Source organism: Monodelphis domestica, chromosome 5 (assembly GCF_027887165.1).
Source record: "Monodelphis domestica isolate mMonDom1 chromosome 5, mMonDom1.pri, whole genome shotgun sequence".
Lineage (NCBI taxonomy): Eukaryota > Metazoa > Chordata > Mammalia > Didelphimorphia > Didelphidae > Monodelphis > Monodelphis domestica.
Window position 1 is genome coordinate 94947017 of NC_077231.1, and position 27990 is coordinate 94975006.

The 27990-nt window shown below is 48.1% G+C and overlaps 1 protein-coding gene across 1 annotated transcript in view; it reads left to right on the forward strand.

The window, feature by feature from the left end:
* Positions 1–27990, forward strand: part of ABTB3 (ankyrin repeat and BTB domain containing 3) — a 333469-nt gene that overhangs the window by 211511 nt on the left and 93968 nt on the right. The window contains 1 exon segment of the mRNA XM_056798814.1: positions 11743–11947. Coding sequence (XP_056654792.1) covers positions 11743–11947 — 205 coding nt within the window.

A 27990-nucleotide genomic window follows, 5' to 3' on the forward strand; every position in this document is an offset into this window, starting at 1 on the left:
CTCCTGTTTTATAGATGAGGAAGCTGAGGTTCAATGACTTGTCTAATGTCATACAGGTCATAAGAGGCAGAGATGGGATTTGAACCCCTGATCTCTGACTCCAGAGCCAATATTCCTTACCTGATACCTTTCTTCCTTCCTCTGATTCTTTGGACGTTGCAGAGACACCAGGAGCACCCTTGGACTGATGTTCTCATTTTCAGTGCATGAATAAGAGAGAGAGACACACATGCAGAGAATGAGACAGAGACAGACTGAGAGTGGGAGAAATAGATTCTTTAAGTGATTACTGTGTGCCCAGCACTGCACATGAGGGAACCCAGTCTATAGAGGGATTCTAGAAAGCAGGGGATGAAGGGGGGAAATTACCCTCAGGAAAGGGAGCCTGCTAGAGGCAAGGTGGAAGTGTCCAGAAAATGAAGAATGGAGCCCAAAGGGGCCTGAGCGTGGCTCACATAGGGTACACCAGGGTAATTATCACACCCTATTTTTCTACATATGCTATGAAATTGTAGATGATTATAGATAATGGAAAATTCATAAATAATTTTAATATGACCCAGCATACATAGTGAATTAGGTATAGTATTTCCACAAAAAGCAGAATATACCTATTATATATGCATACACTAAAATTCCAAACACATCAAACCTTGAAACTGCAGAGCCCTCAACAAAAATGACTAGTCTTGAGGCAGCGAGGTGGCACCATGGATAGAGCACCAGGCCTGGAGTCAGAAGGATCAGGGTTCAAATCTGGCCTCAGTTAATTCTTAGCTGTGTGACCCTGGGCAAGTCACTTACCCTCATTTGCCCAGCCCTTGCCCTCCTGTCTTAGAGTTGTTATTAAGGAAGAAAAAAAAGTTTTTAACAAGTGATTAGTGTGATAATATATGTATAACCCAGTAGAATTGCTTATCAGCTTTGGGAGAGGGATAGAAAGAGGGGAGGGAGACAACAAGAATCATATAACCATGGGAAGAATTTTTTAAATAATTTTTAAAGTGTTGCCAAAAAGGAACTGTGCATGTGCAAAGCCCCCAGTCCTCCATAGTCTTGCCAGCTTACTTTGCCATAAGCAACAATAATTGTTTGAGAACCAGAGCTGATTCAAGAGGTGCGGGAAAGGGAAAAGGCAGACTCCTAGAAGGGGAAGGGAGCTTAGCCATCATCTAAGCCAAGAAAGGGGACTGGCAAGAGAAGAAGGAAAAGTCAGCGAGACTGGGAGAAAGATGAGAAAACCAAACCAAGAACATGGACAAAGATTTTTCTGACATGGTTTCACTGCAGTAAATGAATATTTATTGAGCCCCCCCCCAAGCAGTGTTTGGGGATTACAAAGGAGTAGAACAATCAGCTCCTCCTGACCCAGAGCTCGGGGAATTAAGACAACAATCAGGTAAAACGATATTGATGATATGTGGCAGCACGCGCTACTTAATTTCAGGTAATTTAACAGAACCAGATCATGAAGCAAAAACTGGAACAAATTACACCAATTTGCTGAATCATGAACTGAATCAAAGTTTTCTCTACAGAAATGATGGTATATTCGAGGAGAAACAGGTGTTAGAACAGAGAAAGCCAATACTAGAAGGAACCTTAGAACAAGGAAGGTCAGCACTGAGAGGGGCTCTAGAAGAGGGAATGTCCGAGATGGGAGAGTTCGGAGAACCTAGACTATGAGAGCAGAGAGAGAGTGTAGAAGCTGAGCCATCCCTTAGTCACCACTTAGTCCAACTGCTTGACTTGACAGGGAATTGTCTCCAAAAGACCACGTGTCTTGCCAAAGTCCTACGTTGACCTAGCTGTGTGTCCTCTCCCCAAGTCCTGTGCTTGCCCCTCTGGCTCTAATGCCTTCTTAACTTTCTTTCATTGGAATAGAATCCTTAATACCATGGAAGTTAGGGAGAAAAAAAGCAAGTCGCCAATCACCCAGAGCAATACTTTGTTTGGCTGAAGCCCCCAGATAACCCATAAGTTACATCATAATTAAGGAGGAAGAGAGGATTGCTGTGACTTAGAAGACTTGACTGTGTGAACATTGTCAGATCACTTATAACTTTTCTGGGCCTCGGTTTCCCCACTTGTCAAATGGGAATAATAATGACTTACACTGTCTGACAGAGAGGTTGTGGTAAGGAAAATACTTTATAAACTCTAACGGACTAGAGGCATGTTAGTTATTACTGACTCAAGGATGAATTTGCAATCCAGTCCCCCTTTCCTAGCACCAATCAGTGGTATTGCAGAAATGGTGTTCAGGCTTCCTACTGGTGCTGTAGGCTTAGCTTAAAGAATAGAATAAATGAATGAACAAATGAATGATAAATGAGAATTGGTCCTTTACATCACCTTTTCCCTAGATGAGCTGTTTTCTCCATCTTCTTGAGGACATCATTTTTTAATGGGAAAAAAATTTCACAGATGGTACCTCCCCTTTCCTGCCCCCTTGATAATAATTGGGCTACAAGGATCCATTGGTTAAGAAAATCTATGACTGGGAACCATCGTTGATTTGGTGTTGCTGGGCTGATTTGTTTTTCTTCCATCTTTTTATTCTTTGTTCCAAGAGATGGCTTCCTGGGAAGAGAAGATGGGAGGGATGTATTTCAGAAAGAGAGGTGTTTGAAAAACAACAAGCAGCAATAAAAATAAGATGTTTAAAAAAGAAAATAGATGACTAGCTAGACCCCCACAGTGGTTCAAGGTACGCAGCTTGAGTGTTGTTCTCTGTACTGGATGATCTCAGATGTCCCGTCCAAATCCAAAATTCCGTCATCTTAGCAGTTCTTCACTTGAGTTCCTGGGTAGACTTTAGGGTATCTCTGAACTTGAATGAGAACTTGTTTTGACTAACCTCTAACTACAATTTGGCATTTTCTTTAAAGATGTGTTTTAAAGAAATTATTCTCATGATCAGCTGGGAAGGACTAAACTATCATCAGCAAAACAAAGCCCCCAAGATAACCACAAGGGATTTATGATTTTTAAAAATGCCATCTGCAGCCAAAAAGGAACTAGTGGGATCTGATTACAGATTTTAAAAGCATGCCATATTCCATTTTATTTCCTTCATGAGTTTATTATTGTATGTGTGATATGTGCCTTCTGTCTTGGCATGAGGAATTATGGGAATATGTATTGCGAGAAAGCAGTGGTATAAACTCTATCAGACTATTTACTGCCTCAGGGAAGGTAGTGAGAGAGAGAGAGAGAGAGAGAGAGAGAGAGAGAGAGAGAGAGAGAGAGAGAGAGAGAGAGGGAGGGAGGGAAGGAGGGGAGAGGGAGGGAGGGAGGGGGGGGGGGAGAGAGAGAGAGAGAGAGAGAGAGAGAGAGAGAGAGAGAGAGAGAGAGAGATGGAGAGAAAGAGATGGAGAGAAAGGGAGAGAGAGAGAGAGAGAGAGAGAGAGAGAGAGAGAGAGATGGAGAGAAAGGGAGAGAGAGAGATGGAGAGAAAGGGAGAGAGAGAGAGAGAGAGAGAGATGGAGAGAAAGAGATGGAGAGAAAGGGAGAGAGAGAGATGGAGAGAAAGGGAGAGAGAGAGATGGAGAGAAAGGGAGAGAGAGAGAGAGAGAGAGAGAGAGAGAGAGAGAGAGAGAGAGGGACAGAGGGAGAGGGAGGGACAGAGGGAGGGAGGAAAAGGGGGGAGGGAGGAAAAGGGGGAGAGAGGAAAAGGGAGGGAGAGAGAGGGAGGGAGGAAGAGAGAGAGAGAAAGGGAGAGAGGGACAGAGGGAGGGAGGAAAAGGGGGAGAGAGAGAAAGAGAAAGAGACAGAGAGAGGAAAAGGGAAGTAGAGAGAAAGAGAGGGAGGGAGGAAAAGGAAGGAGAGAGAGAGAGAGAAGAGAGAGGGAGGGAGGAAAAGGGGGGAGAGAGAGGGAGGGAGGAAAGAGAGAGAATCCAAATCACATGTCAGAAAAGAATTGGCAAGAATAGTTTCTATGTGTTATCAGAAGAAAAAATAAAGACAAATTTAAAAAATAGGATAAATGTCACTCTGAGAAGGGATCCATGGGATTGCTAATAGGATCGAGGACAAAAAAAAAAGTTAAGAATTTGATTTGGAGGAATCTTCAGAACATCCAGTCCAACTCCTTCATCACTTTTTAAACCTTACCTCTTCCATTTTAGAATCACTTCTGTGTGTTAGTTCCAAGTCAGACGAGTGGTAAGGGCTAGGCCCATGATGGCGCACCTATGACACGAGTAGCCATTTTCGATGACATGTAGTCACATACAGAGAAGTATGGGGCCACAGGCCGAGGACGGTTTTTTCCTCAAAGTGACATACCACTCAAGTTACGCTCAGTTTTTTAGCAAATTTTGACACACCAAGCTCAAAAGGTTGCCCATCACTGAGCTAGGCAATGGAGGTAAAGTGACTTACCCAGGATCATACAGCTGAAAAGTGTCCACAACCAGATTTGAAGTCAGGACCTCCCACCTCCAGGACTGGTTCTCTATCCACGGAGTCACCCCACTGTGCCATCCCAACTCCTTCTTTTTACAGATGAGGAAACTGAGGCCCAGGGAAGAGAAATTTGCCCCAAGAATGAATGAATAGTCGAATGAATAGTAGCAAATAATGTAGTAGTAGCAAAAGATAGTAGCAAAGAATGAATAGTAGAGCTAGGAGTCAAGCCCAGTTCCTCTGAGTCTAAACTCAGCATATTCCATGGCCACAAAGATAGGAAATCTCAGAGCCCAAATTTCCAGTGGGGGCCTGGCTGTCTCCTTAGAGATTGTTCCTGCTCCCCATTCCAGCTCCTTGGCCTGCTTTCCTCGCTCCCTCTGCCTACCCAGTAAACCCTCTCCAGCTGGGAGAAGAGATGTTCCTGAGCTGCCCCTGGTAGGGATTTCAAGCTTCTTCTCTCTTCCTGTTTAAATGCAAATTGGCCCACTCGGAGATTTCCTGCCATGTCCATTTCCGTGATGCCTGCTCCTCTCCCTTTCTTTCTCCCTCTGCAGCCTGGCTGCCTGGGCACGTGTGCTTGGGGCCTTGGAGAGGTGGCTGTGCAGGGTCCAGGGCCACCCAAGGCAGCTGGTCATGCTTGGCTGGGGGCATTTGCATTTTCTGCTCTCCTTGTTTTATCCTCCCTGCCCTCTTCCCTCACTCTTCCCCTGGGGAGACAGGGGGAAACCAAGCTGACCTTTTTAATCGGAAGCTAATTTTCTTCATTATACATTTAGTTGTGGATCTGTTTGGCTTCTTTATCTGCCCGTGTGGCATTCAGGGAGAATGTAGGGGGCTTTAGAGGCCATCACATCCAGGACTTCTGGATGGCAGGCAGGGAAGCCCAATGACCCCCTTCTCACAACCATATTAAAATGAATAAAATCAAAATACACAGGATTACAAAGGAAACTGTTTATATTGAAAGAAAGCCATCAACATTAAAAAAAAAACTTTAAAAGGAAAGTTTGTTTTGATTCTGGTCAAAGTCTCTTCCTCTGACACAAAATTTGTTGTACCTGACTAGTAAGAGCCTATGTTTTGAGAATTGACATATTGTGCCCCTTTTAGAAAGTTCACATTTATAATATATAATATAACCTTATAGTAATAATTACTATATAAAATTTATTATGGTCATAGTTATTAAATGATTAAAATGAAAATGAAAAACATATTATTAATGGTATTAATATAGTACATAATATTCACATGTTTATAATATAGAAAATAAAGCATTTATTAAGTGTCTACTATGTAGCAGGTCCTGTCTAAGAGCTTTACAAATATTTTTTCAATCAATCCTCACAGAAATCCTGGGGGGTAAACTTGATTATTATTCCCATTTTACAGATGAGAAAACTGAGGCAAACAGAGGTTAAGTGGCTTGCCCAGGGTCACGGAGCTAGTAAGCATCTTGGGCTGGGTTTGAACTCATATCTTCCTGATACCAGGTCCAGCACTCTATCCACTTCCTACCAAGCTGCCTTCTAAAAAGTTCATCGTAAAGCTTAAATGAAATTGAAATGTGATCTGTATTCACTTTCTGCTTGGGGCAGGCTGATTCTAACATCTCTTCACCTTGAGCAGAAGATGGATGTAGAAATGACTTATGGCCTTGGAGCTTGTCCTGTCCTGGGATCCATCTGCAGCTTCCTCTTCTGAGTTTGTGAACTTGATTTTTAAAATTTCTATCACTACATTTCAATAGAATCGGTTTTCTTTGTAATCCTATAGACTTAATTTTGTACATTTAAAAACATGATTCAGAAAAGGGATCAGCTGGCTTCCACAGACTCCCCTTGTTTCTAGGCTGTCTCAGAAGCCTGTTATTGGGACTTCCTGATATAAGCCTCTCTCCACTCCAAGCCATCCTCTGCATAGCTGTCAAAGAGATCTGCCTAAAGACAATCTGACCAGATCATTCCTCTATTCAATCAATTCCAATGGCTCCTCTATTACCTCCAGAATCAACTCTAACACCCTCTATTTGGCTTTTAAAACCCGTGACTACCTGATCCTGTCTTACCTTCCCAGGTTCCCTTTTTTTAACCCCCTATTTTCCATCTTAGAATCACTTCTGTGTATTGGTTCTAAGACAGAAAAGCATCGAGAGCTAGACAATGGAGGTTAGGTGCCTGGGGTCAAATTTGAACCTAGGACCTCCCATCTCCCAGTCCAGCCCTCTATTCACTGAGCCATCTAGCTGTCCCATCTTCCCAGGCTTCTTACTCATTCCTCCCTACTCCATACTCTGTGATCCCATTGGCCTCCTAGCCATTCCTCAACAAAAGATACTTTGACTCTCGGGGCATTTTTCTGCTGTCCTCAAAGCCTGGGATATTCTTCCTCCTTCATTTCTGCCTGATAGCTTCCCTGTTTCCTTCGGTCTCAGCTAAAGTCTGTGATTCTTCTGTAAGAAACCTTTCCCAGTCCTCCATCTTAGTTCCTTCCACCTGAAATGACCCTCCCCCCCCCCCCAATTTATCCTACTGCTTCTTATTGGTAGGTAAACAGTTGCTCGTATGTTGTCTCTCCCTATTAGACCTTGAGTTCCTTGAGGGCAGGGGCTGTTTTTGCCTTTGTGTCTTCAGCACTTAGGACAGTTCCTGGCACATTCCAAGCTCTCATTCAATGCTAGCTGACTGCCAAAGGGGTTCATGTCAGAAGAAAGATTAAGGAATTCGACCAGCCCCCTAGCTTTTGCTGATCTACTCGGGGTTTGTCCTTTTGTAAAAGACTCCAGCTCCATTTTTATACTTCAGTGTAAAACCCCATTAGCCCCTAATAGTGATGGGCTATTTGAGTGGCTCAGTAGATAGAGTACCCAACCTGGAACCAGGAAGACTCATCTTGAGTTCAAATATGGCCTCAGACACTAGCTGTGTGGCTCTGGGTAAGTCATTTAACCCTGTTAGCCTCAATTTCCTCATTCCTCAAATGAGCTGTAGAAGGAAATGGCAAACTATTCCAATATCTTTGCCAAGAAAATCTCAAATAGGGTCACAAAGAACCAGGGCCAACTGAAATGACTGAACAATAACAACTTTTAGGTAGTCAAGTTATAGACAGATATCTTATCTTCTGAGACCAATCAGATTTTCAGCCTCATTTCTCTGGGTCAGGAAAAGTCCTAGGAATTCATCAGATGGGAATAAAGCAATAGCAAGCGTGTGTCCTTGGGTGTCCCACAAGAGTGTGTCTGTCCCAGGGAGTTACATGGTAGTCAACAAACCCTGTAGTTAGCCTAAGATGGACAGGGTTAGGATTGTGTTCTTTAAAATTCTGAACTTACCTGGTCCAACATCCAAGGAGAGGGAACTTCTTGGCCTTGGGTCCTAATCCTGCACAGCCCTCACAAACCCTTCTTCCTGACAAGGTTCTCATGAGTGAGAGGTGGTGAGGTCATCTCTAACTCACTATTTCCCCATGACCTTGCCCTGTTGTTCGCTTCCTTTATATCCCTCCCTAAATCAGTCTTTTCCTTTCTGCTATGAGAAAATGAAGCTGAGAAGATGAAGGAGAGGAAAGAGAGAAAGACACATGGGAGAAGTTAGGGGGAGGGATGAGAGGGTGAGAGCAAAAAGAGAAGGGACATGGGGAGAATGAGGAAGATGTCCTAGGAGAGGAGGAAGCTGGGGAACAGAGATGGGTTACAGCAGGGACAGGGAGATTAGGTAAAGCACCTGGAATGTTCTCTTTCCTATCACCGAATCTTGGCTTTCCTGGGTTCTTTGATACTTCAGCAAAAGTCCTGCTTTCTGTAAGAAGTCTTTCTCAGCACCCCTAAAATGCTAGTGTCTTTCCTCTGAAACTATCTCTAATTTACCCTGTGAATGCTATTGTTCGCTCATTTCAGTCATGTCCAACTCTTCATGACCCCATTTGGGGTTTTCTTGGCCAAGATACTAGAGTAGGTCACCATTTCCTTCTCCAGCTCATTTTATGGGTGAGGAAACTAGGGTAAGCAGGCTTATGTGACTTGCCCAGGGTCACCCAGCTAGTAAGTATCTAAGTTCAGATTCAAATTCATGAAGAGAAGTCTTTCTGACCCCAGACCTAGTCACCATGCCACCTAATTGCCTATTTATATATCTATCTATATGTACATACTTACATATATACATGTGTGCCCCATATGTATATATGTTTATATGCATTTCTTATTTCTTTCTCTTGTTTTTTTTTAACCCTGACCTTTCCTTTTAGAATCAATACTAAGTATTGGTTCTAAGGCAGAAGAATTGTAAAGGCTAAACAATGGGGGTTAAGTGACTTGCCCAAGGTCACATTGCTAGGAAGTATATGAGGTCAGATTTGAACCCACTCACTGAACTCTACTCACTGAACCACCTAGCCTCCCCTTGTATATCTTATTTCTAGAGAATTCCTTGCATGTGGTCCCCCCACCCTTACCCCATTAAATGGTGGATTCCTCAAGGATCAGAAGTATTTCTGTCTTGGTATCCTCCGTGCTTAATCCAGTGCCTGATATACCATCAGGGCAAAATAAATACTTCTTTTTTTAAAAATTTAGAATATTTTTCCATAGTTACAAGAATTATATTCTTTCCTTCCCCCCTCCCACCCCCATCACATAGCCAATGAACAATTCCACTGGGTTTTACATGTGTCATTGATCCAGACCTATTTCTATGTTGTTGATGTTTGCACCAGGGTGATCCTTTAGAGTCTACATCCCCAGCCATTTCCCCTCAACCCATGTGATCCAGCAGTTGTTTTTCTTCTGTGTTTCTACTCCCACAGTTCTTCCTCTGGATGTGGATAATGTTCTTTCTGCATTGCCACTAATGGAGAAGTTCATTACATTCGATTGTGCCACAGTGTATCAGTCTCTGTGTACAATGTTCTCCTGGTTCTGCTCCTTTCGCTCTGCATCAACAAAATAAATATTTCTTGACTGACTGCCTGTGAAATGTAGGCAGGACTGGATGGTCTTCAAGATCCCTTTCAGCTCCAAAGCTGTGCTCCTTTGACCCTTAACATTGGGTGGGAATCGTAAGGAACAGAGAGTTTGTTTAATAACTGTTCAACTCAGTACATGTCTGTCGCATGACGGTTAAAGCTATGTAATAATGTCACTTTGGGGTAGTGACCTCCTTGTTCCTGGGAGTATTTAAGGAGAAGCTATATGACCAGTGTAAGTGTAGGGAGGACAATTGGATGAGATAGCGTGTATGGGCCAAGACTTTCTGGTTCCGTGTGTGACTGTTTGGCTGTAACATCCAGCATATGTCCCCCATCTCGCCCCTTCCCCATCCCCAGACCTCCTAATAGGTAGGGTCACTTAGAGATAGGGTCATCCTGTGGGCCAGGAGTCTGGGAGAGCTTCCCAGCTGAATGCGTTTGGGGGCTTAGAGCCTCTCTCGCTCTCTTTGCCTGCAGTCTTCTCCCCTTAGAGCTCTTTGTCCATACACCTTCGTTTTCAGCCCTGTGTTATCCCTGAAGGACACCCTGCATGCTACTGTCCGTTAGAGCCTGTTCGCCTTCTCTCTAATACCCGACAGCCTGACTTATCCCAAAATAAATACCTGCAGCCCCAGGAAAGCAGGATTTTTCTGGCACTAAAAATGTGCATCTATACAAAGCAATATTAGCAAGTGTCTATCTTCCAACATGCCAGCCTGCCTCGTCTAGGAAAGACCGTTTGGTGTCCAAGAAAGGATCCTTGGATGCTGACCTTTCCTGGCTGTGTGACCTTGGAAAAGTCACTTGGGTTTTCTTACCACACAGCTAGAAAATGTCTGAGGTCAAATTTGAACCCAGGACCTTCTATCTCTAGTTTCTGAAAGCAGATAGAGGTATAGAAGGAGATTTAGGGGGTATAGTGGGTCCCTTTCAGCTCTAAATCCTTCTCTCTCTGTTAGAATGAAATTCAAATGGCTCAATGAATAGAGTACCAAGTCTGGAGTCAGGAAGACTCATCTCTGGGAGTTCAAGTCTGGCCTCAGACACTTCCTAGCTATATGATCCTGGGTAAGTCACTTTACCCTGTTGGCCTCAGTTCACTCAACTGTAAAATGAAGTGTAGAAAGAAATGGTTATCGTGAAGGTATTTGGTACTGTGGAAAGAGCCCAGGCACTAGAGACAGAGGACCCGAGTTCAAATCCTACCTGAGACCTTTAGTATCTTTGTGATCCTAAACAAATCATACATGGCATCAGTTTTCTCATCTGTAAAATGAAGGATGGAGTAGATGACTTCTGAGGTTCCTTGGAGCCCTTGATCCATGTTCTCATGATTTAATTCCTAACTCTCACACTTTATTACCTAAGTGATCTTCAACAAATCAGACTCTCTGAACCTCAGTTTCCATATTTGTAAAATGAAAAGTTTGGACTAGATGACCTCTGAGGTCCTTTCTAGCTCAGGATTAATGATCCTATGAGCCTCCCTGGGCCTCAGTTTCCCCATCTATAAAAATAAGGGAATTGAACTAAATGATGTCCTCCAGCTCAGAGTCAATGATCCTCCCTGGGCCTCAGTTTCCCCATCTATAAAAATAAGGGACTTGAACTAAATGATGTCCTCTAGCTCAGAGTCAATGATCCTCCCTGGGCCTCAGTTTCCCCATCTATAAAAATAAGGGACTTGAACTAAATGATGTCCTCTAGCTCAGAGTCAATGATCCTCCCTGGGCCTCAGTTTCCTCATCTATAAAAATAAGGGACTTGAACTAAATGATGTCCTCCAGCTCAGAGTCAATGATCCTTCCTGGGCCTCAGTTTCCCCATCTATAAAAATAAGGGACTTGAACTAAATGATGTCCTCCAGCTCAGAGTCAATGATCCTCCCTGGGCCTCAGTTTCCCCATCTATAAAAATAAGGGACTTGAACTTACTGATGTCCTCCAGCTCAGAGTCAATGATCCTCCCTGGGCCTCAGTTTCCCCATCTATAAAAATAAGGGACTTGAACTAAATGATGTCCTCCAGCTCAGAGTCAATGATCCTCCCCGGGCCTCAGTTTCCCCATCTATAAAAATAAGGGACTTGAACTAAATGACGTCCTCCAGCTCAGAGTCAATGATCCTCCCTGGGCCTCAGTTTCCTCTTCTATAAAAGTGAGGGGGTTTGACTAGATGGCCTCTGAGGCACCTTTAAGCTTGGATTTTGCCCATGTGATTGGGCACAGTTGGGCACAATTTACCTGAGTTTCCTAAGCTTTAGTCTGCCCATCTGTAAAATGGGAGGGTTGGACTCTGGGGCCTCTGTGTGAGGGCCCTTCAGAGCTCCAGACCCATGATTGTTCGGTCTGCTTTCTTCTCAGGTGACCTGGTGTCCAGAGCAATGCATCACCTGCAGCCCCTCCATGCCAAGCAGCACGGCAATGGTACTCCCATGCATCATAAACAGGGGGCGCTGTACTGGGAGCCCGAGGCCCTGTACACCCTCTGCTACTTCATGCACTGCCCCCAGATGGAGTGGGAAAACCCCAACGTGGAACCGTCCAAAGTCACCCTCCAGATTGAAAGGTAACCGCCGGCTTCTTTCTTGATGGGGGTGGGAGGGATGGGATCATGTTCACTGGCCCTGGGCAAGCACGAGCCCCAGGTGATGCCATCCAGTACCCATGGGCACAAGGGGGAAGCAGGATGCTCACCAGGTAAGCCAGCCTCATTGGCTCTTCGTGTTCTTTTAAAAGACACTTAAACCCTTCCCTTCCATCTTAGAATCAACGCTGTCTATTGTCTCCAAGGCAGAAATGTGGGAAGGGTTAAGTGACTCACCCAGGGTCACAAAGCTAGAAAGTGTCTGAGGTCAAATTTGAACCCAGGACCTTTTCTCTCTAGGCCTGGCTCTCCATCCCCTGAGCTCCCTACATGCCTTTAGGGTCTTTGTATTTTTTAGGGGCAGGATGAGTTACTAGCTTGGGGGCTGCCAAGAGAAACCCCAGCAGGACAGTCGTATCACAGAGAAGAGAAGAGTTGCTCTAACAGAAGATGCTCCATGGAGGGCAGAGGGAGAGGATCCTTCCTTCTTGGAACCCTCTTGGCCATTCAGTCCAGCCAATTCTGCCTGCAGCCCGGGCTCTATGCTGAGTTCAGCATGAACATGAGTTCAGCAGAAAGGCTGGCAATCTGGTGTCACAGGACCTAGGTTTAAATCAAGTCAGAAGTAAGGACCGATTATGTACCAGGTACTGCACTAAGCCCCTAGAGCAGTCGCTTAAATTCTAAGGGCCTCAGTTTCCTCATCTGTAAAATGGGGGGGTTCAACTGGACCCTTTGAGGTCCCTCCCACCCTAACCTTCTGTAAGGTTTTCCACGAACGTGCTCTCCAATTCCAAGAAACAGCCGGCAATGTTGATCCCCAAGTTCATTTGGCTTAAGAGTCTCCCTCTTGTCCCCTGCCCTCCCCACCCCTAATGCTTTGCAAAGGACTTGGTAGAAAATGCAGAGCAGACAGTTAGGGACCAAATGAAAGTTCCATGGAGTTTATCCTCTTAGAATCCTTTCTCCAAACTGCTTTCTGCTCCCGGAAGCCCTGAAAACAGGGATTAGGGAAGCGCTCAGGGTCAGCATTGTGGTTTTAATGCCCCTTTGGGCCATTTGTCTAATTTTTCTAGGGCAGCTTAGCAAGCACAGGGTCTTGGGGAGAGCCTTGGCCAGGAACTTGAGGGCCTGCCAGAAGATTTTAGGTCCCTCTAGAAGAGGAGAGTCCCACTCACCCCGGGCACCCAGTCACCCACACCCCATTTTTCTCCACAATCAGGCTTTAGTCATTAGCATGTAAAAATCACCTGGGAAGTAGGTAGGAGAAGCAGGGGAACCGGACTGTCTTCACCCAGAAATCAGGCCCTTGAAGGGAAATCAAAAGAAATCCAAGGGCAGAAGGGCAGGGCTGCTGGAACAAGCCTTTCTTCAAATGAGATTCCAAATGAGTGGCTTTTGTTTAAATCCCACTCAAGCTACTCACTAGCTGGGTGCCGGTGGGCAAGCCACGTCATCATTCTTGGCCTTAGTTTCCTCATCTGTAAAATAAGAGTGTGGCTCTCAATGAGGAAACTCCTCCTACCCATGCAGTGCTTATCATGGCAGTATTTCCAATGCTCAAGCCCCCTACCTAGTACTAGAGGTAGCGTCATCTCCTTTTTACAGGTGAGGCAGGGGAGACTGAAAGGCATCCACTGTTTAGTCTATGGTCTCACTGATTGGGAGGGTTTCACTCCTTACACTTGTGTGTGTCTGTGAATCAATGTGAGTGTATCATGCAAGAGTGTGTGTAGCTGTGAGTAAATGGGAGTGCCTTATGAGTGTGTGTGTGAGTGTGAGTGTGAGTGTGATTATGTGTGTGTATATGAGAGTGTTATGAGTCTGTGAAATGAGCCTTAGTGTCTGCTCCTTTGTGTTGACTGGTTTTATTTTTTTTATCAAAGGGTTTATGGACTTTGTAGGGGCTGAGCACCTGGGTGAGATTTCGATCATTAAAGCTTTTCCAGACTTGTGGCTTCCATTGCTGAAACTTCTAAATGCTTATAATTCCTCTCAGGCAATTGTATTTTCTTTTCATGTTTAAAGGGAAAAAAAGATCTGCTCACACACGTGCGTGTGCGTGCACACACACACACACACAGAGCCGTTGGAAAAACTATAAAAGATTTGTGATCTGGCTATCGAGCATGCTGAGATGGTAATACCAAATGCAAACCTTTCTTTGTGATGTAGACTTAGGTCGGAGCAATGTGTACCCAGCGCCCCTCTAGGGCTTTCTTCCTGGTAGGGTTCTTTGGCCCTGTCAATGAGTCTCAACTGGTTTCTATCCTCAGGTCCCAATTAGCCACTGAAAAACTTGACAGCAAAGCATTCCCAGAATTTGTGAGCCAAATGATGCTACTTTGAGCCATTCCTTCATTCATTCAACAAGCATTAAGTACCTTTTATTGTGTGTCAGGATAATTATTAGGCATTAGGGATATAAAACATGGCAGCCGGGTGCCACAGTGGACTGAACCCTGGCCCTGGAGTCAGGAAGCCTTGACTTCCCATCCTCAGACACCTCCCAGGTGTTGTGAGGCTGAAATGAGATATTTGTAAGGGCTGTGCAAACTTTCAAGTGCTCAAGGGAAATACAAGGACAAAATTGAAACAATTCCTACCCTTGAGGAACTTATAATTTGTGGAAGACAACTTGTGAATGTGAAAGAACGGAAAATAAAGGTCAGACAATATATTTGGGGAGAAAGGTCAGCAGCAGTGCCTTTTGGGTTCAAGAAGAGCTGGATGTTGGAGGTATTTAAACTGAGGTTTGAAAGAAACTAGGAATTCCTTGAGGAAGAGCAGAAGGGGAAGGCACTCCAGGCGAGGGGAACAGCAAATAAAAAGCCATCCTGACAATAACCTTGTGATGTAGGTACTATCAATCACTTCCTATCCCTGTTTTTGTAGATAATAGTTAGCATTTATGTAGCTCTTATTATGTACCAGGAACCATGCTAAGTGCTTTATAAATATTATTTATATGATCCTGATGATAATCTAAGGAGATACTTGCTATTATTATCCTCATTTTTAATAGTTGAGGAAACTGAGGCAAACAGAGGTTAAGTGATTTGACCAGGGTCACAGAGCTAGTAATTGAGTCAAGATTTGAACTCAAGTCTTCCTGACATCAAATCATCAAATCTCTGCATTCTATCCACTGTATCATCCAGTTGTCCAATAAAGAGGGCCCAAAGTGGGGAGGGACCTGTGTTTGAATACTGACTATGGAAGAGAGAGAGAGAGAGAGAGAGAGAGAGAGAGAGAGAGAGAGAGAGAGAGAGAGAGAGAGAGAGAGGGAGGGAGGGAGGGAGGAAGGAAGGAAGGAAGGAAGGAAGGAAGGAAGGAAGGAAGGAAGGAAGGAAGGAAGGAAGGAAGGAAAGACTGGCTATGATATGAGTTGCATGATCTTGAACAAGTCAACAAGCCTGTTTCTTATCTATAAAATGCAACCAATTCCATGACTGTTAACTACTACACAGGGGTATTGTGAAGAATTGTTCATTTGTTTCAGTCATATCCTATTCTTCTTGACTCCATTTGGTATTTTCTTGGCAGAGATACCAGAGTGGTTCTCCATTTCCTTCTCCAGCTCATTTTACAGATAAGGAAATTGAGGAAAATAGGGTTAAGTTACTTGTCAGATAGCTAGTGTCTAATGCTGGATTTGAACTCAGTGCTTCCAAGCCTGGCATTCTATCCACTGTGCCACCTAGCTGTGAAGAATAGTCTCAACCATAAGGAACACCAAAAATTATATTATTTTTATAAATGTAAACAGAAAGATGAAATGACTTGCCCAATTTCTACCCAGTGATTGGCAGCTGGAGATAGTGGGCAGAATGCTAAAACTGGGGTGCTGTAGGAAGATCTAGATTCAAATCCTCTCTCTGACATGAGTTGCATGACATTTAAAAAGTCACCATCTCTCTGAGTCTCTGTGGCTTCATCTACAAAATGAAGGGTGTTGGCAGTTAGTTATCTCAGTGAAGAGAGCCAGGTCTGGAAATGGAAGATCCCGGGTTCAAATCTGGCCCTAGACACTTCCCAGTTGTGTGATCTTGGGCAAGTCACTTAACCCCGTTGCCTAGCTCTTACTGCTCTTCTGCCTTGGAGCCAATACATAGTATTGATTCTAAGATGGAAAGTGAGGGATTTTTTTAATGGAGGTTGGGCCAGATGGCTCTTACTAAGGTCCCTTCTAAGTCTAGATCTAGGATCCAACAGATAAAAGGTCTTTGCCTCCACCCCAAGTTGCCTGATTCCCAGCTGAGTGCCCTTTTCTCTTCGATATCCCAGGAAGACCTGACAGATAAGGAAATAGAACTGTGTTGTGTTCTGCAGTCAGCTGCAAACCCAAGGCAATGAGCAGAGGAATATAATGAGTGTCCCTTGGTTGTTCTAACACATAACACTGATGGCCAATTAGTGCCAAGTTGGCAAGAAGGGAAAATAAGGCAAGATATGACAGATGCATGCCCAGTGGCACATAATCACAGAAAATCCTTCTGCATTTGCCAATGTGCAAGCTTTTAAGGACCTCCAGTCCCTGCAGGATACATCCTGGAGCTTTTGCATTGAGTTGTTCAGGACTTCATTACAGGGTAGGGGAAAGAGGCTTGTTTCTGACCACATGGGGTAGCTGCCAACCTAAAGAGAGGAACTGGCCTCCCTTCCAACATTCAGACTGACTTGGAATACACACACAGATGTTGTTTTCCCAGTGCTCTTAGCTTCCTTTCTGAATCCCACTGAAGCATTCCATCTAGTTCAGTAAGAATTTATTAAATGCCTACTATGCTCCAGGCATTGTGCTAAGCATTAGGGAAACAAAGACAAAAGCAAAACAGTCAGGTGCACTGATAGTGCGTGGATAGAGCACCAGGTCGAGAGAAGGGAGATGCTGGGTTCAAATCTGACCCCAGATACTTTGTGTGACCCTGGGCAAGTCACTTAACCTCATTGCCTAGCCCTTACCACTCTTCTCCCTTGGAACCAATACACAGTGCTGACTCTAAGATGAAGGGTTTGAAAAAAATTAGCAAAAGAGTCCCTGCCCTTAAGGAGTTTCCATTCTACAAGGATTCATAGAATCACAGAGTAAGGGCTAAAAAGGACCTTAAATCAATCTATCAGCAAGCATTTATTAAGTATCTACTATGTTTAAGGTCACCTGCTAGGTGCCAGGGATACAGAGGCAAAAATTTTAAAAAACTCTTCCCTCATGGAGTTTATATTCTACTAGAAGGATTCTACATATCCCCCAAAATACCATGTCTTTATTTCATATATGCATACATTATCTTTTCTCATAGAATGTAAGCAGCTTGAGGTCAGGAGCTATTTAGTTTTTGAATCCTTAGCACCTACCACAATGCTTTGCTTCCCAAAAAGGTGCACCACAAAGGTCTCTGAATGAGAAGGCATGCCTGGTATATCCCACACCTCTTTGGAGGCATACAGAGCTGAGCTGTGGGATATAATCCACCTGAGTACTCTCAGGTGAGTTATTTGGAAAGGCTAGTGCTTGTTTCTTCCTCTAAAACAGTGATGGTGAACCTTTTAGAGGAGTGGGTGATGTGAGAACTGTCCTCAGGCACCCATGGAGAGGGAAAGGGGAGCAACCCCACTCCAAGTCCCTCTTACTTTCTAGTAATGAACTTTGGAAAACTCTGTGCTAGGGCTATGGCACTCATGCCCACTGAGAGGGCTCTTAGTGCCCCCACTATGGCAGGTGTGCCATAGGTTTGCCACCATGGCTCTAGATGGATAGAGGCTTCTGCCTTAGTGTCCAGGCCTCCCCACAGTGAACACCCCTATGACACTAACAATGTCACAAACACTTTCAAACCCCTCTTCCAGACAGTTACATTCCTAGCACCATTGTTTCACCATCAAGGCACTGAGAATGAACCACAGCCATCAGCATTACTCATTGCTTTAAAAATAAATAAAATCATATAACATTTACTTTCCCTTGTTCCTGAGAGTTCATAAATCTATATATTTTTTCTTTTCTGACAGCTAAATACCTTTCATGGGGAATTTTCTTAAAGGTTTAGGTTTATGTGGAATCCAGACTTGCTGAGCTATGCAAAGAAATGGGCTCTAGGCAGGAAAAGAAAAGGAATGGATAATCCCTCCTGGGGGTTTCTTTTTCCTCATTTACTATTAACTTCAGTCTTACTGGCTGGCATCACAAACTCCTGAAGAAAAGCTCCTCTCCAACTTAATTGTCTCTCGTCCTCATCCTCGTCCTCCTCGTCCTCCTCGTCCTCCTCGTCCTCCTCGTCGTCCTCGTCCTCGTCCTCCTCCTCCTCCTCCTCCTCCTCCTCCTCCTCCTCCTCCTCCTCCTCCTCCTCCTCCTCCTCCTCCTCCTCCTCCTCCTCCTCCTCCTCCTCCTCCTCCTCCTCCTCCTCCTCCTCCTCCTCCTCCTCCTCCTCCTCCTCCTCCTCCTCCTCCTCCTCCTCCTCCTCCTCCTCCTCCTCCTCCTCCTCCTCCTCCTCCTCCTCCTCCTCCTCCTCCTCCTCCTCCTCCTCCTCCTCCTCCTTCTCCTTCTTCTTCTTCTTCTTCTTCTTCTTCTTCTTCTTCTTCTTCTTCTTCTTCTTCTTCTTCTTCTTCTTCTTCTTCTTCTTCTTCTTCTTCTTCTTCTCTCTCTCTCTCTCTCTCTCTCTCTCTCTCTGTCTCTCTCTCTGTCTCTCTCTCTCTCTCTCTCTCTCCCCTCTCTCTCTCTCTCTCTCTCCCCTCTCTCTGTCTCTGTCTCCCCTGCCACTCTGTCTCATCCCTGTTTTTCATTTTTTACCCTCCCCCTCCCCTCTGTCTCATCTCTCCTGTCTCAGTCATTTCCCTTCTCTCTCCTGCCTTTCTCTCCAAGGCCCCAGCTTTCTCTGCTCTGTGTAGGATGTCGCCTCATCCCCATGTGGAATCTTTCATTGCAGCTTTGGGTTCTCCAGGGCTGTGAATCCAGAGCCCATGACAAGCTGGAAAGGGATAGCTCCAATGAGGGATCCCATGGAGGGGCATCAGAGGACCATCCTGGCTAAGTTCAGAGAAGCTAAACTCCACCAGGAGATTTATTGTTTGATCCCAGGGACTAACAGAGACCATGGCCTGAGACATGGGGGGCGGGATTGGTCATAACTTTTAGAACCTGCTGGGCTCTAAGGTGGGATCTTAGAGGTCATCTAGTCCACCCCTCTCATTTCACAGAGAAGGAAACTCGAATTGAGAGAGGTGACCACCTTACCTTTCCATCAGGAGGAATAAAGTCACAAATGGTCAACACTCTGGTGTCTCAATATTTTGACCCATTTTACAGATGAAGACATTGAGGCTGAGTGACTAGCACAAGATCAGAGAGTTAAGCAAGAGACAAAGCTGAGATTTAGATTCAGGTCTTCCTACTCCAATCTTTATGTTCCTTCTACTAGACCACAACTGTGAGATCCTAAATCCATGAAAGACTAAGTAAGATTTCAGTAAGTCAGTCCCAATGGAGACTGCTTCCCTCAGTTTTAGAATAGACTTTATCATTCCACTCCAAGCAATTTGACTAAGAGAGCAACTTTGGTCAAATCACTGAACCTTCCTGGCCTCAATTTCCTCCTCTGTAAAATGATGGGGTTGGGCAGATGGTTCCTAAAGTCCCTCCTATCTCTAGATCTAAAAACTAAGTTCTTTCAACAGACCAGACATGGAGACACCTCCAAGCCCATGAATGGTCCTGAAGGGGGAAAAGGATTTCTAACTTACCTTGCAATGACAATACAATCCAGGAGCAGCTAAGTGGCTCAGTAGATTGAGAACCAGGCTCAGAGACAGGAGGTCCTGGGTTCAAATCTGACCTCAGACACATCCTAGCTGGGTGACCCTGGACAAGTCATTTAACCCCCATGGCCTGGCCCTTACCGCTCTTCTGCCTTGGAGCCAATACTCAGCATCAGTTCTAAGACAGAAAGCAAGTAAGAGGTTTTATGAATAAAGAACTCAATTCCAATACAGTCTAGTAACAGTTCCCGGGATCTGGGCTGGTCTTGAGTTAAGAAGTGTTTCCATATATATCAGTTTGTCTGATCCTCCCGACGAGTCTTGTGAGGTAGAGTGGGCTGATCTTCACTTTCTGAGCAATAACTCCCAGGTCTGGCTCAAGAAGGGGCTCCAGACAGTCTGGCATCCAGCCTTCGGAAAGTTATAGCAGAAGGGGGGCAGGACCAGGAAAGGGGGAGTCCTGGTAGCAGGACCCCAGGGAAGTGCTAACAAGATGGGGCGGAGAGAGCTTGAAACCCAAGCCCATGAGCCATGGGGAGGAAGTTTTATGACCCTGGGCGAGTCACTTAACTTTGTACCTTAGTTTTTTCATCCAAAAAATGAGGGAGCCGGACGTAGTCATCTCCGAGATCCCTTCCAGCTCTAAATCTATGTCCTTTTGGCCTTGGTCCAGTCCCTTCTCTCTGGGCCTCAGTTGGGCTTAGGGGCCTCTGAGGTCCCTCCTTGCCCTCTATAGCTCTGCTCATCCTGTGGCTGAGAAAACTAGGAGCCACTCATCCAAAGTCACCTGCTGGCGCAGCATTGCCAGCAGCAACCCAGATTTTCTGACTTTGGTCCAGTGCTGGACCCCTTGTGCCACACAGCCCGGCCCTCCTCGGACCATCATCCCGCTGGAGAATCAGGAGAGTTTACTGGTGATGGAGCCCCGGAAGCCTTACAAAGCCTGGGAGCGCCGCCTTGAAAGACTCCCGCCTGGAGCTCTCAGAAGTCACCCGTGGAACCCCCTCCCCAAGGCCCCGAGACCTCGCAGGATGTCCGGCCCAGATGGGAGGGGGCTGCCGTTCGGGGAGCCGCCCCGAGCCGCTCTCCCAGCTCAGTCTGCTTTTAGTCGCCGGCCCAGCGGCCAAGTTTCCAGGCTTTAACAAGCCTATCAGAAATATGATGCCGGCAGCTGCCAGCAGACCTCAGGCTTTCACACGCCCTGGAAAGCGGCCCAACGGCTAGACCGTGTCTCCAGGCCGACTCTATGATGTTCAGGATCGACCATGGCGACCGGCATGGAGAGCTCCTGAGGAGGGGACATTCTCTCCCCTAAACCGGCATGAGGGAAAGGGTTGGTCTCGGGCCCCGAGGGCAGAGCCAGGAGGAAGGCTGGAGAATGAGTGAGGCTGGAGGTCAGGACAGACTTCCTGATACTAGAGTTCTCCAGAAGAGGCCCGGCTCCTTCTTACTTCCCTCTGCCAGCCCGAGTGGAGGGCCCCTTGTCACATGAGGGAGAGCAGGGCTCCTTTCACAGGGCCACTGAGATCTGCCAATTCCTATTTGGTGATTGTCTCTCAGCTCTGACGCTGCTCTGAGCTCCATCCCAGCTCTGACATCCTGCTCTGAGCTCCATCCTAGCTCTGACATCCTGTGCTCTGAGCTCCATCCCAGCTCTGACATACTGTACTCTGAGCTCCATCCCAGCTCTGGCATTGTGCTCTGAGCTCCATCCCAGCTCTGACATCCTGTACTCTGAGCTCCATCCCAGCTCTGGCATTGTGCTCTGAGCTCCATCCCAGCTCTGACATCCTGTACTCTGAGCTCCATCCCAGCTCTGACATCCTGCTCTGAGCTCCATCCCAGCTCTGACATCCTGCTCTGAGCTCCATCCCAGCTCTGACATCCTGTACTCTGAGCTCCATCCCAGCTCTGGCATTGTGCTCTGAGCTCCATCCCAGCTCTGACATCCTGTACTCTGAGCTCCATCCCAGCTCTGGCATTGTGCTCTGAGCTCCATCCCAGCTCTGACATCGTGCTCTGAGCTCCATCCTATCTCTGACATCGTGCTCTGAGCTCCATCCCAGCTCTGACATCCTGCTCTGAGCTCCACCCCAGCTCTGACATCGAGCTCTGAGCTCCATCCCAGCTCTGACATCCTGCTCTGAGCTCCACCACAGCTCTGACATCGTGCTCTGAGCTCCACCCCAGCTCTGACATCGTGCTCTGAGCTCCATCCCATCTCTGACATCCTGCTCTGAGCTCCATCCCAGCTCTGACATCCTGCTCTGAGCTCCACCCCAGCTCTGACATCGTGCTCTGAGCTCCATCCCAGCTCTGACATCCTGTGCTCTGAGCTCCATCCCAGCTCTGACATAGTGCTCTGAGCTCCATCCCAGCTCTGACATCGTGCTCTGAGCTCCATCCCAGCTCTGACATCATGCTCTGAGCTCCATCCCAGCTCTGACATCCTGTACTCTGAGCTCCATCCCAGCTCTGACATCGTGCTCTGAGCTCCATCCCAGCTCTGACATCCTGCTCTGAGCTCCATCCCATCTCTGACATCCTGCTCTGAGCTCCATCCCAGCTCTGACATCCTGCTCTGAGCTCCACCCCAGCTCTGACATCGTGCTCTGAGCTCCATCCCAGCTCTGACATCCTATACTCTGAGCTCCACCCCAGCTCTGACATCGTGCTCTGAGCTCCATCCCAGCTCTGACATCCTGCTCTGAGCTCCATCCCAGCTCTGACATCCTGCTCTGAGCTCCACCCCAGCTCTGACATCGAGCTCTGAGCTCCATCCCAGCTCTGACATCCTGCTCTGAGCTCCACCCCAGCTCTGACATCGTGCTCTGAGCTCCACCCCAGCTCTGACATCGTGCTCTGAGCTCCATCCCATCTCTGACATCCTGCTCTGAGCTCCATCCCAGCTCTGACATCCTGCTCTGAGCTCCACCCCAGCTCTGACATCGTGCTCTGAGCTCCATCCCAGCTCTGACATCGTGCTCTGAGCTCCGTCCCAGCTCTGACATCCTGCTCTGAGTTCCATCCCAGCTCTGACATCATGCTCTGAGCTCCGTCCCAGCTCTGACATCGTGCTCTGAGCTCCATCCCAGCTCTGACATCGTGCTCTGAGCTCCATCCCAGCTCTGACATCGAGCTCTGAGCTCCATCCCAGCTCTGACATCCTGCTCTGAGCTCCACCCCAGCTCTGACATCGTGCTCTGAGCTCCGTCCCAGCTCTGACATAGTGCTCTGAGCTCCGTCCCAGCTCTGACATCATGCTCTGAGCTCCGTCCCAGCTCTGACATCGTGCTCTGAGCTCCATCCCAGCTCTGACATCGTGCTCTGAGCTCCATCCCAGCTCTGACATCGAGCTCTGAGCTCCATCCCAGCTCTGACATCCTGCTCTGAGCTCCATCCCAGCTCTGACATCCTGCTCTGAGCTCCACCCCAGCTCTGACATCGTGCTCTGAGCTCCATCCCAGCTCTGACATCCTATACTCTGAGCTCCACCCCAGCTCTGACATCGTGCTCTGAGCTCCATCCCAGCTCTGACATCCTGCTCTGAGCTCCATCCCAGCTCTGACATCCTGCTCTGAGCTCCACCCCAGCTCTGACATCGAGCTCTGAGCTCCATCCCAGCTCTGACATCCTGCTCTGAGCTCCACCCCAGCTCTGACATCGTGCTCTGAGCTCCACCCCAGCTCTGACATCGTGCTCTGAGCTCCATCCCATCTCTGACATCCTGCTCTGAGCTCCATCCCAGCTCTGACATCCTGCTCTGAGCTCCACCCCAGCTCTGACATCGTGCTCTGAGCTCCATCCCAGCTCTGACATCGTGCTCTGAGCTCCGTCCCAGCTCTGACATCCTGCTCTGAGTTCCATCCCAGCTCTGACATCATGCTCTGAGCTCCGTCCCAGCTCTGACATCGTGCTCTGAGCTCCATCCCAGCTCTGACATCGTGCTCTGAGCTCCATCCCAGCTCTGACATCGAGCTCTGAGCTCCATCCCAGCTCTGACATCCTGCTCTGAGCTCCACCCCAGCTCTGACATCGTGCTCTGAGCTCCGTCCCAGCTCTGACATAGTGCTCTGAGCTCCGTCCCAGCTCTGACATCGTGCTCTGAGCTCCACCCCAGCTCTGACATCGTGCTCTGAGCTCCATCCCAGCTCTGACATCCTGCTCTGAGCTCCACCCCAGCTCTGACATCGTGCTCTGAGCTCCATCCCAGCTCTGACATCGTGCTCTGAGCTCCGTCCCAGCTCTGACATCCTGCTCTGAGTTCCATCCCAGCTCTGACATCGTGCTCTGAGCTGCATCCCAGCTCTGACATCGTGCTCTGAGCTCCGTCCCAGCTCTGACATAGTGCTCTGAGCTCCATCCCAGCTCTGACATCCTGCTCTGAGCTCCATCCCAGCTCTGACATCGTGCTCTGAGCTCCGTCCCAACTCTGACATCGTGCTCTGAGCTCCGTCCCAGCTCTGACATCGTGCTCTGAGCTCCGTCCCAGCTCTGACATCCTGTGCTCTGAGCTCCATCCCAGCTCTGACATCGTGCTCTGAGCTCCATCCCAGCTCTGACATCCTGCTCTGAGCTCCATCCCAGCTCTGACATCGTGCTCTGAGCTCCGTCCCAGCTCTGACATCGTGCTCTGAGCTCCGTCCCAGCTCTGACATCCTGTGCTCTGAGCTCCATCCCAGCTCTGACATCGAGCTCTGAGCTCCGTCCCAGCTCTGACATCGTGTTCTGAGGTCCGTCCCAGCTCTGACATCGTGCTCTGAGCTCCATCCCAGCTCTGACATCGTGCTCTGAGCTCCATCCCAGCTCTGACATCGTGCTCTGAGCTCCATCCCAGCTCTGACATCCTGCTCTGAGCTCCACCCCAGCTCTGACATCGTGCTCTGAGCTCCATCCTAGCTCTGACATACTGTACTCTGAGATCCATCCCATCTCTGACATCGTGCTCTGAGCTCCGACCCAGCTCTGACATCGAGCTCTGAGCTCCATCCCAGCTCTGACATCGTGCTCTGAGCTCCATCCTAGCTCTGACATACTGTACTCTGAGATCCATCCCATCTCTGACATCGTGCTCTGAGCTCCATCCCAGCTCTGACATCGAGCTCTGAGCTCCATCCCAGCTCTGACATCGTGCTCTGAGCTCCAACCCATCTGTGACATCGTGCTCTGAGCTCCATCCCAGCTCTGACATCATGCTCTGAGCTCCATCCCAGCTCTGACATCGTGCTCTGAGCTCCATCCCAGCTCTGACATCCTGCTCTGAGCTCCCTCCCAGCTCTGACATCCTGCTCTGAGCTCCACCGCAGCTCTGACATCCTGCTCTGAGCTCCATCCCAGCTCTGACATCCTGCTCTGAGCTCCATCCTAGCTCTGACATACTGTACTCTGTGCTCCATCCCAGCTCTGACATCGTGCTCTGAGCTCCATCCCAGCTCTGACATCCTGCTCTGAGCTCCCTCCCAGCTCTGACATCCTGCTCTGAGCTCCACCCCAGCTCTGACATCCTGCTCTGAGCTCCATCCCAGCTCTGACATCGTGCTCTGAGCTCCCTCCCAGCTCTGACATCCTGCTCTGAGCTCCACCCCAGCTCTGACATCCTGCTCTGAGCTCCATCCCAGCTCTGACATCGTGCTCTGAGCTCCATCCCAGCTCTGACATCGTGCTCTGAGCTCCATCCCAGCTCTGACATCGTGCTCTGAGCTCCCTCCCAGCTCTGACATCCTGCTCTGAGCTCCACCCCAGCTCTGACATCCTGCTCTGAGCTCCATCCCAGCTCTGACATCGTGCTCTGAGCTCCATCCCAGCTCTGACATCGTGCTCTGAGCTCCATCCCATCTCTGACATCGTGCTCTGAGCTCCATCCCATCTCTGACATCGTGCTCTGAGCTCCAACCCATCTGTGACATCGTGCTCTGAGCTCCATCCCAGCTCTGACATCGTGCTCTGAGCTCCATCCCATCTCTGACATCGTGCTCTGAGCTCCATCCCATCTCTGACATTGTGCTCTGAGCTCCATCCCATCTCTGACATCGTGCTCTGAGCTCCATCCCAGCTCTGACATACTGTACTCTGAGCTCCATCCCAGCTCTGGCATTGTGCTCTGAGCTCCATCCCAGCTCTGACATCGTGCTCTGAGCTCCATCCCAGCTCTGACATCCTGTGCTCTGAGCTCCATCCCATCTCTGACATCGTGCTCTGAGCTCCATCCCATCTCTGACATGGTGCTCTGAGCTCCACCCCAGCTCTGACATCGTGCTCTGAGCTCCATCCTAGCTCTGACATCCTGTGCTCTGAGCTCCATCCCAGCTCTGACATCGTGCTCTGAGCTCCATCCTAGCTCTGACATCCTGTCCTCTGAGCTCCATCCCAGCTCTGACATCCTGTGCTCTGAGCTCCATCCTAGCTCTGACATCGTGCTCTGAGCTCCACCCCAGCTCTGACATCGTGCTCTGAGCTCCATCCCAGCTCTGACATCGTGCTCTGAGCTCCATCCCAGCTCTGACATAGTGCTCTGAGCTCCATCCCATCTCTGACATCGTGCTCTGAGCTCCATCCCATCTCTGACATCGTGCTCTGAGCTCCAACCCATCTCTGACATCGTGCTCTGAGCTCCATCCCAGCTCTGACATCGTGCTCTGAGCTCCATCCCATCTCTGACATCGTGCTCTGAGCTCCATCCCATCTCTGACATCGTGCTCTGAGCTCCATCCCATCTCTGACATCGTGCTCTGAGCTCCATCCCATCTCTGACATCGTGCTCTGAGCTCCATCCCAGCTCTGACATCGTGCTCTGAGCTCCATCCCAGCTCTGACATCGTGCTCTGAGCTCCATCCCAGCTCTGACATGCTGTACTCTGAGCTCCATCCCAGCTCTGACATCGTGGTCTGAGCTCCATCCCAGCTCTGACATCGTGCTCTGAGCTCCATCCCAGCTCTGACATAGTGCTCTGAGCTCCATCCCAGCTCTGACATCGTGCTCTGAGCTCCATCCCAGCTCTGACATCGTGCTCTGAGCTCCATCCCAGCTCTGACATCGTGCTCTGAGCTCCATCCCAGCTCTGACATACTGTACTCTGAGCTCCATCCCAGCTCTGACATCCTGTACTCTGAGCTCCATCCCAGCTCTGACATCATGCTCTGAGCTCCATCCCAGCTCTGACATTGTGCTCTGAGCTCCATCCCAGCTCTGACATCATGCTCTGAGCTCCATCCCAGCTCTGACATCGTGCTCTGAGCTCTATCCCAGCTCTGACATCATGCTCTGAGCTCCATCCCAGCTCTGACATCCTGTACTCTGAGCTCCATCCCAGCTCTGACATCGTGCTCTGAGCTCCATCCCAGCTCTGACATCCTGTGCTCTGAGCTCTATCCCAGCTCTGACATCCTGCTCTGAGCTCCATCCCAGCTCTGACATCCTGTACTCTGAGCTCCATCCCAGCTCTGACATTGTGCTCTGAGCTCCATCCCAGCTCTGACATCCTGCTCTGAGCTCCATCCCAGCTCTGACATCGTGCTCTGAGCTCCATCCCAGCTCTGACATCATGCTCTGAGCTCCATCCCAACTCTGACATCCTGCTCTGAGCTCCATCCCAGCTCTGACATTGTGCTCTGAGCTCCATCCCAGCTCTGACATCCTATACTCTGAGCTCCATCCCAGCTCTGACATCATGCTCTGAGCTCCATCCCAGCTCTGACATCCTGTGCTCTGAGCTCCATCCCATCTCTGACATCATGCTCTGAGCTCCATCCCAGCTCTGACATCCTGTGCTCTGAGCTCCATCCCATCTCTGACATCGTGCTCTGAGCTCCATCCCAGCTCTGACACAGTGCTCTGAGCTCCATCCCAGCTCTGACATCGTGTTCTGAGGTCCGTCCCAGCTCTGACATCGTGCTCTGAGCTCCATCCCAGCTCTGACATTGTGATCTGAGCTCCATCCTAGCTCTGACATCATGTGCTCTGAGCTCCATACCAGGTTTTCCTAATTCAAAGTTCAACATGCCATCAACAGAAACACCATGATTTCTAGAAAATGGAAGGAAGGCTGCCTTGTCCTTTGGGTATAAGCCTACATGGAAATGGGGTGAAGAGGGGAGGGTCCTTTGTTTTTCTTATGTGTCTATGGTGACCTCTTTGGAAGGAGAATCAGGTTCCTAGTGCCCTTCCTTCTTTACTTTTCCCCACCCCGGTAGCTATTTTTCTAGAGACCTCTGCCCTCTTTTCTATGGCTGTGGCTAAAATCAGAGTTCCATGATAGACACTTCCTCTCTCA